This window comes from Thunnus maccoyii, chromosome 11, assembly GCF_910596095.1.
Source record: "Thunnus maccoyii chromosome 11, fThuMac1.1, whole genome shotgun sequence".
In the NCBI taxonomy this organism is placed as follows: domain Eukaryota; kingdom Metazoa; phylum Chordata; class Actinopteri; order Scombriformes; family Scombridae; genus Thunnus; species Thunnus maccoyii.
Window position 1 is genome coordinate 32,752,977 of NC_056543.1, and position 11,251 is coordinate 32,764,227.

The 11,251-nt window shown below is 40.5% G+C and overlaps 1 protein-coding gene across 1 annotated transcript; it reads right to left on the reverse strand.

The window, feature by feature from the left end:
* Window positions 1–408: 408 nt before the first annotated feature.
* cnot11 (CCR4-NOT transcription complex, subunit 11) lies at window positions 409–8,414 on the reverse strand. The gene is made up of 7 exons (XM_042426139.1): window positions 7,243–8,414; window positions 6,226–6,390; window positions 5,649–5,801; window positions 4,120–4,322; window positions 2,427–2,629; window positions 1,249–1,345; window positions 409–1,018 (listed from the first exon to the last, which is right to left on the reverse strand). The coding sequence occupies exons 1-7, from the start codon at window positions 7,559–7,561 to the stop codon at window positions 821–823; spliced, it is 1,338 nt and encodes a 445-aa protein (XP_042282073.1). The 5' UTR covers window positions 7,562–8,414; the 3' UTR covers window positions 409–820.
* Window positions 8,415–11,251: the final 2,837 nt, after the last annotated feature.

Genomic DNA, 11,251 nt, shown 5'->3' on the forward strand with positions numbered 1-11,251 from the left:
CTTAGAGATTATCCTGTAATAGCTAATAATGGCATCTCATTCACAGTAACAGCTTGACATTTTGGGAAAAATCATTTGCTTTCTTGGTGAGATTTAGATAAGAGGATTGATACTATCGATGTTCTCATCGAACTCTCAGATAAAAGGTGAATAAGCATATTTCCCAAAACGTTGACTTTAACAGCTGAAGCACCTGTTACTCTGAAAAAGATCAGCGTTTTCAGTAACTGCATCAGGGTTGTCTGAGGCACTATCAATGTTGAGCTGCATTCATGATCAGTAGGCAGGAGCACCGATATGTTTCTTCACAGCAACCAGATGAAAGCATTGACATGCTCCAGTGTTCATGAGCTGTTACATACAGGAGATTTACAAGATAATGAAAGCATAAACATACAACCTGAAAAATTTTGTTTAACAATATGTTTAATGAAAGAAAACTTGCAAGCTTCCATTTCCAAAGTTGAGAGAGCGCACTGGTAAAAAAATGAAATGCTGAATTGTGTTCTTTTTTTATTTCTGGAAAATAGAGAGGGGAAATGACAAAGTTCAGAAGCAAAACTGGACTGCAGACTGAACAGCGAGTAAAAACAGGAATTTTTGAGCCTGAAGAAACATTCACTACATATTTACAATATTAATTCTCATTGGAGCCGGCTGCATCAGTTTTGGCTCCTGTGATGTGTACAGACATGAAGAATGTTTCTGGTAAACCAAGCCATGACCCTTCAACATGTTTTAAAGTGAATATGGGAGGTTGGCATTGTTTTAGCAACTCAGGCCACTTCTACAGTCTGTGCAGTGTTTCTGTGAGGGCTCATTATTTGGCAGGTTTGGCCTCGGTGGGGTTTTCTCCAGTGTCCAGGGTCTTGAGGAGGCGGAAGAGGCCGGCTGCCTCACGGATGCGGCTAAACTCGATGCAGAAGGCCTGAACCTCGATGAAGAGATCCTGCACGTTAATGATTTTGTTTCGTATTAGTGACTGGAGGAAGACGCAGACCAGACGGACCAGACGATTCTGGAAAAAACAGATCAACATGCAGGAGGAACATGATTAAAGGGAAACAAGTCAAATTTTGCCAGACTCATCTCAGTGAACAGTGATTTCATCAGTCAGTATACTGTACTAGTAGTTTCAGTGTTTTACATTTTCCAGCTCTCTGGTTTAGTCTGTAGTGTGGCTTTTGTATACAGGAAAAAAAACAAAAAACACTCCTAACAACAGAAATGTTAAACCATTGTCTGTACCTGCATGTACTTGTCTTTGATTTGCTCACAGGTGGAGATACAGTTGGATATGTAGAGGTGGATGAACTCTGGAGGCAAGTCCACAGCTGTGGTCAACCTGAGTGAGGGAGAGCAAAAAGAGGACGTTTGATTTAAAGATAAGAAAATGACAAACACTCAATAAAAGCACCTGAGAGCATCAATATTATATTAATATGAACTAGTGCAGTGCCCTCTGTTTTTTTTGTCCTGTGTGTGCTCGTTCTTCTTTCTTAGAAGATTGACTGAGTGGGGCATGTGCCTTTGTCCTACTCAGCAAGTCAGAGCCCAGAAGCCCTGCCCTGCTGTGATGTGAAGGTGTTTATATCAAACAGTCCCCGCTGCACTCAGACACAGAGCTGAGCGGCTCGCTGTTTGCTTGTTTATTCAGAGTTTAAGTTTATTAATATTAATTGTTCCATGTGTCCAAATTGCACCAAATTCAACACTGCACTCCCTTTGGTCCCCAGCCATATACGTGCTAAATGTGGTGTCGATCAGATGAACGATTCAAGAGATAAGCAAAGGACATACAGACAGAGATTCCTTACTTTAGTAGATAGATATAAACATACATTAGCTTTAAAAATAAGTTAAGATACCAAGTTACAATATTTTTTGTCATTTTGACCAGTTTTAGATTTTTTGAGTCAGTATGATTATCTTGGACAAATTATCTGGGTATCTGGGACAACTTCGTAGCTCTGCAGCAAGTGATTATTTTCATTAGATGAATCTATCAACAGTACACATAATGATAAATGCCTGTTACAAGTTCCCAGAACCTAAACCTAAAATCTTTTCTCATTGGTATGTCAGTGTGTGCTGTGCAGTGTGTCTCTTGCTGTTAGTTTGTGATAATGATCACTGTTAGAAATAAAAACACTCTGTACTAATTCAAATATTTAGTCGCATCAGTTACTGTCCCATCCCTAAACAGAATTTTATGAAAAATTGTGAACAGAAATTCCTTTAATCATAAAAACTTGCTTCACTTGCAGACAATGCAGAGCAAAAAATACAAATTTGCTGCAAAGGCACTTTTGACGTGTTTACTTGATAATATTAAGTTGATAATCTTCGAACTTCAGCAAACAAAAAAAAAAAGGTGCAACATGACCTCAGAGCTGTAGCACATGATGTGGTAGCAGCACCCTCACCTGTTGACGACCTCCATGGAGTGCAGTGACATGTCCATGTTAACCAGCACAGAGAAATACTCTGTGATCTGGCTGCTCTGCATCAGCTTCAGCAGCATCTCGATGGCCACCAGAGGGTTGTTCTCCACCAGGTCAGGCAGCTTCGCCGGGGAGAGGCCGATGTGATAAACCAGCTTTGGGTCCTTCTCCAGCTCAGCCAGCAGCTAGAGAGAAAGAGAGAGAGACAGAAAGACTGAATAAGCCGCGAACAAACAAAAAGGCCATGACAGAGGCGAAGCCAGATTAGTGGGTTAGCGAGGTATGTTGAGCATAAAGCCAGGGTTTTCAATGTCACGAAGGCGGCTCTCTTTTAACCTGGCTACATCACCATGATAACTTATAATGCAAACTTAACCTGGTCTGAAGTTTCGGCTTAAATCGGCAATGAAAAGCACCGCCCTTCCAAGTCCGTTTAACACTGCTGGTACTGCAGCTATTAGAACACCAATTAGAAAACCGATTCGTCTTTTATCATATTTACCATTGATTTGATATGTCATATTGTAAATAAGTGATACTTGCGGGATGGGGTTTGTTACAATATATCAAATTGTGTTTCAAATAACAAAAAACAAACAAAAAAAACTAATGAAGAAATACTTTGAACAAAAAAAAAAAAAAAAAGATTAGTCCATTGGTATTTCTCACACATAATATTCAATCTATAATATTGATTTCACTTTGATTTGGCCAGAATCTAAAGTCATTTCCACTTATCCTTCATTATGTGATGGAGTCAGACCTGAATGCACTTCTTGAATATAATGTTTAAATCTGCAGCGTCAAGTTTAAAGTTTAAGAGCTATGTATATAAACTAATTAGATAATTAATAACTTCATGAATTTGTTTTTTAATCAACGAATTTACATCAGCAATTTTCTGCCAGCATTCCTCTCTCACCTTATTTGCAGCAATAGCATTGCTTTTTGCTGTGATAATGTATTTATATTATTCATAGCTCTCCGTTATAATGACCCGAGACGCACACAGAGCCTGAAGCAGAAAGCCTGAGTTAACAAAGAACGTTCATATCCACTGTCATGATACCACTTATCTCTGATCGCAAGTTTAGGGTTTGTCCAGCCAGCTCACACAAAGAAAGCCTGGGTATGTTGAACTTGCTTCGTAGTACACCCCTCTGGTCTCCTAAGCTGTGTCCTAATTCCATGCTACTTAATAATTGTACACTGTATATACTATGTAGTAATCTTCACATTATACTGTTTTTCGCAGTTAGTATACAAGAAATCAACATACTACTAGCAGGAAATGAGGCAACACGTGCTGTAAAAGATGATGCGACCAGTTAAAGCCAACAAAAATACTACAAAATGTTTTTTCAAACTTTTAACAGTTATTTTTTATTTTCTGAGGCGTTCCTGTTTCACTATTACTTTTCATTTTGTCCAGCTGAATCTCCTTTGCACAATGCATTGTGGGACTGTAGTGTCCACCAACAGTACACTCAAAAATCGAATTCTTAGTATGCATACCAACTGTTTTGAGGCTACTTAATTTTGTATGTATGTTTGTATGTAAAATTTTCAAGTAGGAAGTCAGCATCATTGCTTTCGACTGAAGAGAAACTTCAGTATCTAAAGAGGAAAACACTGTTGTGAAAACATGTGACAGGTCAGTGTGACTGTAAGTCACCTGTGACTGCTGCTGGGCAGACAGCGGACTCTTGAAGGCCTTGGACATGATGCGTTTGATCTCCACGCCAGTGCTGTTCTTAACACACATGGAGCGGTCCCACTGGATGCTGTGATCTGGCTCAGTGGGGTTCAGCCATGCCAGCTCATCCTCGCACACGTGGAGAGGAGGCGGCGGCCGGATGAACTCGGGGCGGAAGTGACCTGAGGAGGGAGCAATGTGGACAGGTTGTTGGAATGTACTGTTTGGTGTTTCAAGATAACAGCAGCAAAAGTAACCATCAACCACCAGCCAGACCCTGGCAGATTTTAGATTTGTTTTGGTTGCAGATGGTAGGTTTAGTCTACAGGCCATAGCAACATTTGCTCCAGCTATAAAGGCATTCTCATACTCAGAGACAGCATTGTGTGTCAGGATGTGAACGGCAATAAATTCTGATCACTGGACAACACGCCACAACAGAAAAGTAAGGAGATATTAAAGACCCTGGTTAGATGGATGCTAAGACTTCCATCAAAAACTCTTACCTCTCCCTTTCCTCGCTGACTCAGAGAGATTTTGAAAATTGTGACATGGCTAAAACAATTTATAATTTAGAAGTTGACAGAGAAGGAAAATGAGAACTGACATCTAGAGCAGGTTCTGTTTGGTGATTATTATTTGCAGAAGTAGCTTGTAGAGCAGCTTGAGTTTCCCCAAATTTATGGATTTTCTGATCTCTGATCATTTCCCTACTTCTTCTGTCTGCAACGCTCTGTGCTGTTAGCACTCCAGTGAAATTAAATGAACACTATGACCATCCAACTGATTAAATATTCACCTTTCATTTCTGTATAGGTATAGATCAATGTGTTCACATGCACTTCACTAACCAGGTTACAGTCAGCTTTCTGCAGTCATTTGATTTCTTAAATCAGATGTAAATAAGAAATCTGGTTTCCCTACTAGATTTCAGCTGGAGAAACATATTTTTTTGGCCATGTATCTGGATTTCTAATCAGCGTTGTACATGTGGGCATGTGCAGGATAAAGACTTCAGACCAGGAAAGTGTTGCTATAACAGCAGAGTGGCTGGATAAGGACAAATCATTACAAATAGACACACATCCTATTACACAAAATAATCAAAATAAACACACAAAACATCACATTCAAAGTCCAACTGAAACTGAAGCTAAAACAAAGTATCCTCTATAAGTTTCCACACCTGAACAGTTGAATTCAGACATTTTAAGGAAAAACTGCTCTCTCAGTCCAAATGCTCCAGCATGCACGCACGCACGCACACACACACACACACACACACACACGCACACACGCACACACACATGTGGATTTTACAGTGCATGTAAACATGGTTGTCTGATTCACTGTGTGACCTGATTTCTCCCAGTAACCCGCTCTCGTGGTGTGCGTTCTAATGTCCTAAGGATGATATCTAGAATACTGGAATACAGATTGCAGAACAAAGTGCAGTAACTTTACTCGGTTTTCTTCTAATCTAAAACATTAGCATCAACTGCACTTACTCTCCAGTGGAGGGCGGGGGCCCGTGACCAGAGACTCTATAATCTGATTGGCCACTGAGCTGTCGAATCCTGAGTTGGATGAGTCTGGATCTGGGTCGTTCAGGATGCTGGGGAAGCTGGCCTTGCTCTGAGTGGGCAGCTCTGACTGACGCTCTGGACAACAAAGACACAAAAGATGGTACATTCAACAAATGAATAACCAAGGGTCAGACTGATGGCAATTTGGACAGAAAAATTAGGTTTACACCACATAATATATCCACTTAATTACTTCATATATTACACAGAAAAGCAGTTTAAAGGCTGCTGATTGTCGAAAATAAAGAAGTTTCAAATTTATCAAGTTAGGAGCGGATGTGTTTCCGTTCATCAGTCAATACTTTTTGTGCACACTGGCTTGTTGCAATGCCTGTTTGACTCTTCATGTATATTTCTGTCTTGACAGTAAGTAAGACAGAAAATAACAAAACACATATTACATTGTCAGCTACAACTGATGTTGCCTTTGAAGGTAAGTGTCGTTGTTTTAAAGCAGCACAACTCTACAGTAGATAAATGACTGTTAGTGTATAGTGACCTGCTAAGGCTAGCTGCAGCCCGCTGATGTCTATGGACTGGGGCATGTTGCCGACATCCATACAGGACACTTGTCTGGGCGTCTTCTTGAAGAGATCCCTGGGTGGAGCCAACATTAGCTGGGACAGGAAGAACTTCTCAGGCTGGGTGATGGGAGGCAGGAATCCTGGACATATCACATGACACAAACAGACAAGAGAGTGGGAGTGTTGATGGAGGACATGTAATGTGCACTCTGTGCTTTTGTTCTTACTCACTCTGAGGTCCAGATTGTTGCACAGACAGCTGGTACTTTTCTCTGTTTTAGTGGCTTAAAAATTTGTCTTGTGTATTTTATCAAGAATTGGGGAAAATCCTGAGTCAAAGCATCCAAAATGGCACTTGGCAAGTGAACAAAACATCTATCCACAACTGCATCAGCTGCATGACTAATGGTTGATATCCTTCAAGCAGTGTCAGGCCTGTACGAACAATAAAAGCAACTATTTGGACAAGCAAAACATAGTCTGCACTGAGAGATGTTTGATGCCATGAAGTTGATCCAACACATTTCAGTGAGAGACATTTTCAACAAAAACTGAACATTTTAATAATGGGAAGGATTTATTGCAGGACGGATGTAACAAATTCAGCTAGGGTCAACTAATAAACAGGCAATTGAATGTAGATAGTACATACATCTTTGATATGGTCTACACTCTATAGTTTTAGTGCATAGTAAGGAATTAGGACAGTTTATGGGATTATGATTATTACATGACAGTCTCTGGTAATTGTCTCCTATCCCGAAGGAAATCTGTCTTAGACACATAGTGCTCATGTATTGTGCATATAACGTTCAACACTGAGTCAAGAACAGCTTCTTACTCCAGGCCATCAGGATTGTGAACTCTGATCATGCCAATACCCCCCAACACACACACACACCACACACACACACACACACACACACACACACACACACACACACACACACACACACACACACACACACACACACACACACACACAGACCTACCGGACAGCACCTTCTCCTGCTCCTCCCCGGCAGGTGCGGGGTTCAGCAAGTGGGCGAACACGGCTGCGAACGGGTTGGCGGCCAGAGGCTCGGTGCGGTACATCTCCCAGAGCAGGTAGAGGGCGGTGAGCCGCTGCGGGGAGCTGGGCAGCAGGTCTGGCTGCTGGAGAAGCATGACCAGCACCGAGCCCACCCTGAAGTGCTCCGCTTTCCCGAAGTAGTGATGGAAGTGGGTGGAGAGGCTCTCGAAGGTGTTGGTGCAAGCCTCCTCCGATATGATGCTCAGCAGATTGGATAGTTCCTTCGGAGCGAGGGTCATGGTCTCCTCACCTGGAGTTGTTCAGCTCTTTGAAGACTGGCACTGTTCAAACTTTATATGTTCGGTTAATATAACAAATATACCATCCCTGTAATAAACTATGCGGAGTTAATTTGTCTGTGTAGAAGAGTTTTGAAAAGGTGCAGTCTGGAAGTCATCACACGACCTCCGACTCCTGAAGCTCAGTTAGCAACGAGTTAGCTTAGCTTAGCAGTGCTGACAAAACCCGGCGAAGACATGGCGAAAACTAAACAGCCCCCACTGAAATTCCACACTTAACATTTCGGTGACTGCATAACAGTCTTTAAAAGACAACAAATATCAACAAATCGACATATTCAAGACTACTAAATTGTTATCACGACTGTTAAACACAAGTCCACTGCATTAGCCGTTTAAATTTTGACTTGACCCCTGTACAGAGAAATGCATTATGGGTCGTGTAGTTTCGTGCTATGGGATTTCACTTCCGAAGTCAGACTTTTTTCTTTAAAAAAACTAATGTTGACACATTCGGTGATATCTGGTCATGGGGCCAGCTTTATTACAGTGTAGCTCAATCGTAAACCACTGAAACACCGCATTTAAAGGTAAAACCGAGCAGAAAATAACGGTAACATGGCTGGCTAAACGAGCTGGTACGTTTACCCATAAGCCCTTGCGTTTTCCTTTCCTTCCGTGTTTTACTGATGGGTTCTTAAGGAGAACTCTTCCATGCTTCTAATACATCCATGGTTTTACTCAAGGGGTGCTTTTCATTACACGAATTCTATACTTCCTCGCATCCTCTCTCTCCCGTGATTCGGAAACCGCTCTCCCTCCGCCATAATGCGCCTGGAGGAGACGAGGGCTGCGGTCGATTACATCCATGGGTCTTTTTACTTGGGGAAAAAAGGTTCCTAACAGCACCCGGAAGTATCTTAGTGGCAGCCATCGTATGAGCTGGTCGAATTCTCTAACTGCTAAGGAAAGGTGCCTCAATGCTTCCTTTCTAATCACCTTTAGCATAGGGTACACTTGACCATCTTTTACAAAAGGAAATGAGATAATTCTGCATCATTCACAAACTTAAACGATTAAACCCACATTACACATCCACAGCAGTCCGTGTACCTTCCATCCAAATCAACTTATAAACAAATATACAATGCATTGTACAATGCACGGAAACTCACATGCTTTTCCCATTTTCGCCCTCAAATCGGAGAAGGAATCATACCAAAACCAGATAACATCTTGTTTTTCGCTCTTATTGTTATATCTATATCATCTGCCCCTACTGCATCTCAAAACAGTGTAATTGACTATGCTCATAGCCTATACAGACAGACAGACAGATAGATAGATAGTCAATGAAGTTATGCCGCTGTGCCTCGTGCGTAAAAGCTCACAGCGTCTCTCTTGAAACACACTTATCATTTCTGCTGTGGGATGGGGTGTGATGCTGCAGGTATTTAATAACCTCAAGCAGATATCTTTCAATGTTTAAGTCTTTTTTATGGTGCCAAATTCTCTCTTTTTGTTATGATCCTTCCATTGTAGCTCAACCGGGAAACACTCAGTCAACATTAATTAACATTAGTGCCTGACCGGTCCTGTCAGCGTGTCTGGAGATTTAAATAATCAAGTTACACTGCTCCCCACTTTTTGTTTCCCTCTACAGTGTTTCCCTGTTGAGCTGCAGTGGAAGGATCCTAACAAAAAGAGGGAATTTGGTACTAAAAGACTGTAACGTTGAAAGATATCTGCTTGAGTTTATTAAACGCTAAACTCAATAAGATGAAACGCTAAGTATGTTTCCCAATTAAGAGAGACGCCGTGCGCATTTATGCATGAGGCACAGTAACTTCACTGATTATCTATCTATCTATCTATCTATCTATCGGTCTATCTATCGGTCTTTCTGTCTATCTAGGCTATGAGCTTGTTTTGATGATGCAGTAGGGGCAGATAATATAGATATAACAATCAAAGCGAAAAACAAGTTGGTGACCTGAAGATTTATTGGCCCATTTGAAGATTTTCCCACAACTTGCTTTGCTAAAGAAGATGTGTTATTAACTGTGAGACTGTTGTTTTCACTGTCTCATATTTAAGAAGTATAATGTTATAATATCCAATAATTTGATTTACAACCACTATCTGAGGGAAATAATTGAATAGAAATGTAGATAGCTTTATGATCGCTTAAGGGACGGGGAAGAACGGTTACTGAGACATTTTGCTCTTCAATACTTCTGGAAACCAACCAGAAGTCTAAGCGAGATAGTCTTGTGTTTTATTTGTTACTCCAAGTGAACGGTACCCTATGTGGGGATTTAACTGTCCATATGTCTATTATACAGAACCCTCCTGGGGCAAGCTGAGAAAAAAAAATAGCCATGTCTAAATCCGAGAGCACAGTTTATAATCCATGCACACCATGGTTTCCCAAGGCGATTTACAACATCTGGAAGCTTATCCTTTTCCTCTGGAAGAATGTTCTGACAGAATTCTATGACTTTTCTCCTCACGTTTTTGGTTGAGTTTTTGGCGATGCCATAGCGCTTCAGATTCCACCTTCTTTAATAGGTTTCCAACTCGCACACGTGTGTTTGAAGTTTGGCCACTTTGTGTTCTTCCTCTTTAAGACACGCATCGACATTCTCCATTTTCTTGTTTGTGCTTTATTTCAATGCATGCAAAATTCAGTGTTTTCTCAAACTCTTCGACAGTTTTCTTGGAGCTCTTACTTACCAATTTTTCAATAGAGTGAACTTTGCTCATTTATGAGTTGGGAGAGAATACAGATGACAACATTGTTATGTGGATTCATGCAGCATCCCATACAGTGCCTTTTTTTGCAACTGGGGATTTATAAGGAGTCACAGGTAGTGGAGGAAATTCTTCTTCTGACACAGAGGCCTCTACTGTTGATATGGTGCTAGCATAATCATGGCACAAGGATATCAGAGCATTACCTGGCTGGGCTCCAGGTGTGTGGTTTTTGCTCTTTTGCATTCTTTTTCTTTTGCGACTTGACATTAGGTTGCTTTTAACCATCACAAAAGCTGGTCCAACTGTCACGAAAGTCAAATGAGGTCTTCTTTGTTTTTCACTGTTTTAATGCTTTTGTGTGCAGGAGCTCAGCAATATTGACCTTACTCTGTAGCCATCTTGGAACCCCTAGCAGTTTCACTATTCATTTCAGTTCAGTAAAAACCCAGTAGTGAGCCAATGTAAAATGTGGGTGTTTTGGCAAAGTTTGTACCACATTAAAAATGATTCATCTTCCCGTTGTTGTTGTTTTGCCAGAGAAATATTAATAAATAATCATTTTCTCAAGTTGATAAAAATGAGTAATTAACTGTAACAGAGGCCATTGGGTTGTTTGTAAATAAAAAAAAAAATATGTTAATGATTATTAAAGTCATAAAATACATTATTTTCACTATTAATGAATTAATTAATATTTCACTATTATTAAATCAAAATGGTAGAAACCAATAAGCATATTTTCTAAAGTTCAATCAGTTATGAATTTTGTAATATCTTCCTGTAAAATGTCTGCATATGGATAATGAATGTAACAGAGCTGGGGCTCACAAATACTGCATTTACACATGTCATTCTTTTACTTCAGAGGACAATGGTTTGTAGGATTAACTGTCTTTATTAGTAAGAAAATATGCAGTATATGGTAAACTTTGA

Bases quoted from the DNA above. Each gene is read 5' to 3' on its own strand.
- cnot11 (XM_042426139.1), bottom strand. From the start codon at position 7,561: ATGACCCTCGCTCCGAAGGAACTATCCAATCTGCTGAGCATCATATCG. The intron at 2,630-4,119 runs GTGACTTACAGT...CTTTCTCTCTAG, and splicing joins CTGCCCAGCAGCAGTCACAG to CTGCTGGCTGAGCTGGAGAA. The intron at 1,019-1,248 runs GTACAGACAATG...TGTTTTTTCCAG, and splicing joins TCAAAGACAAGTACATGCAG to AATCGTCTGGTCCGTCTGGT.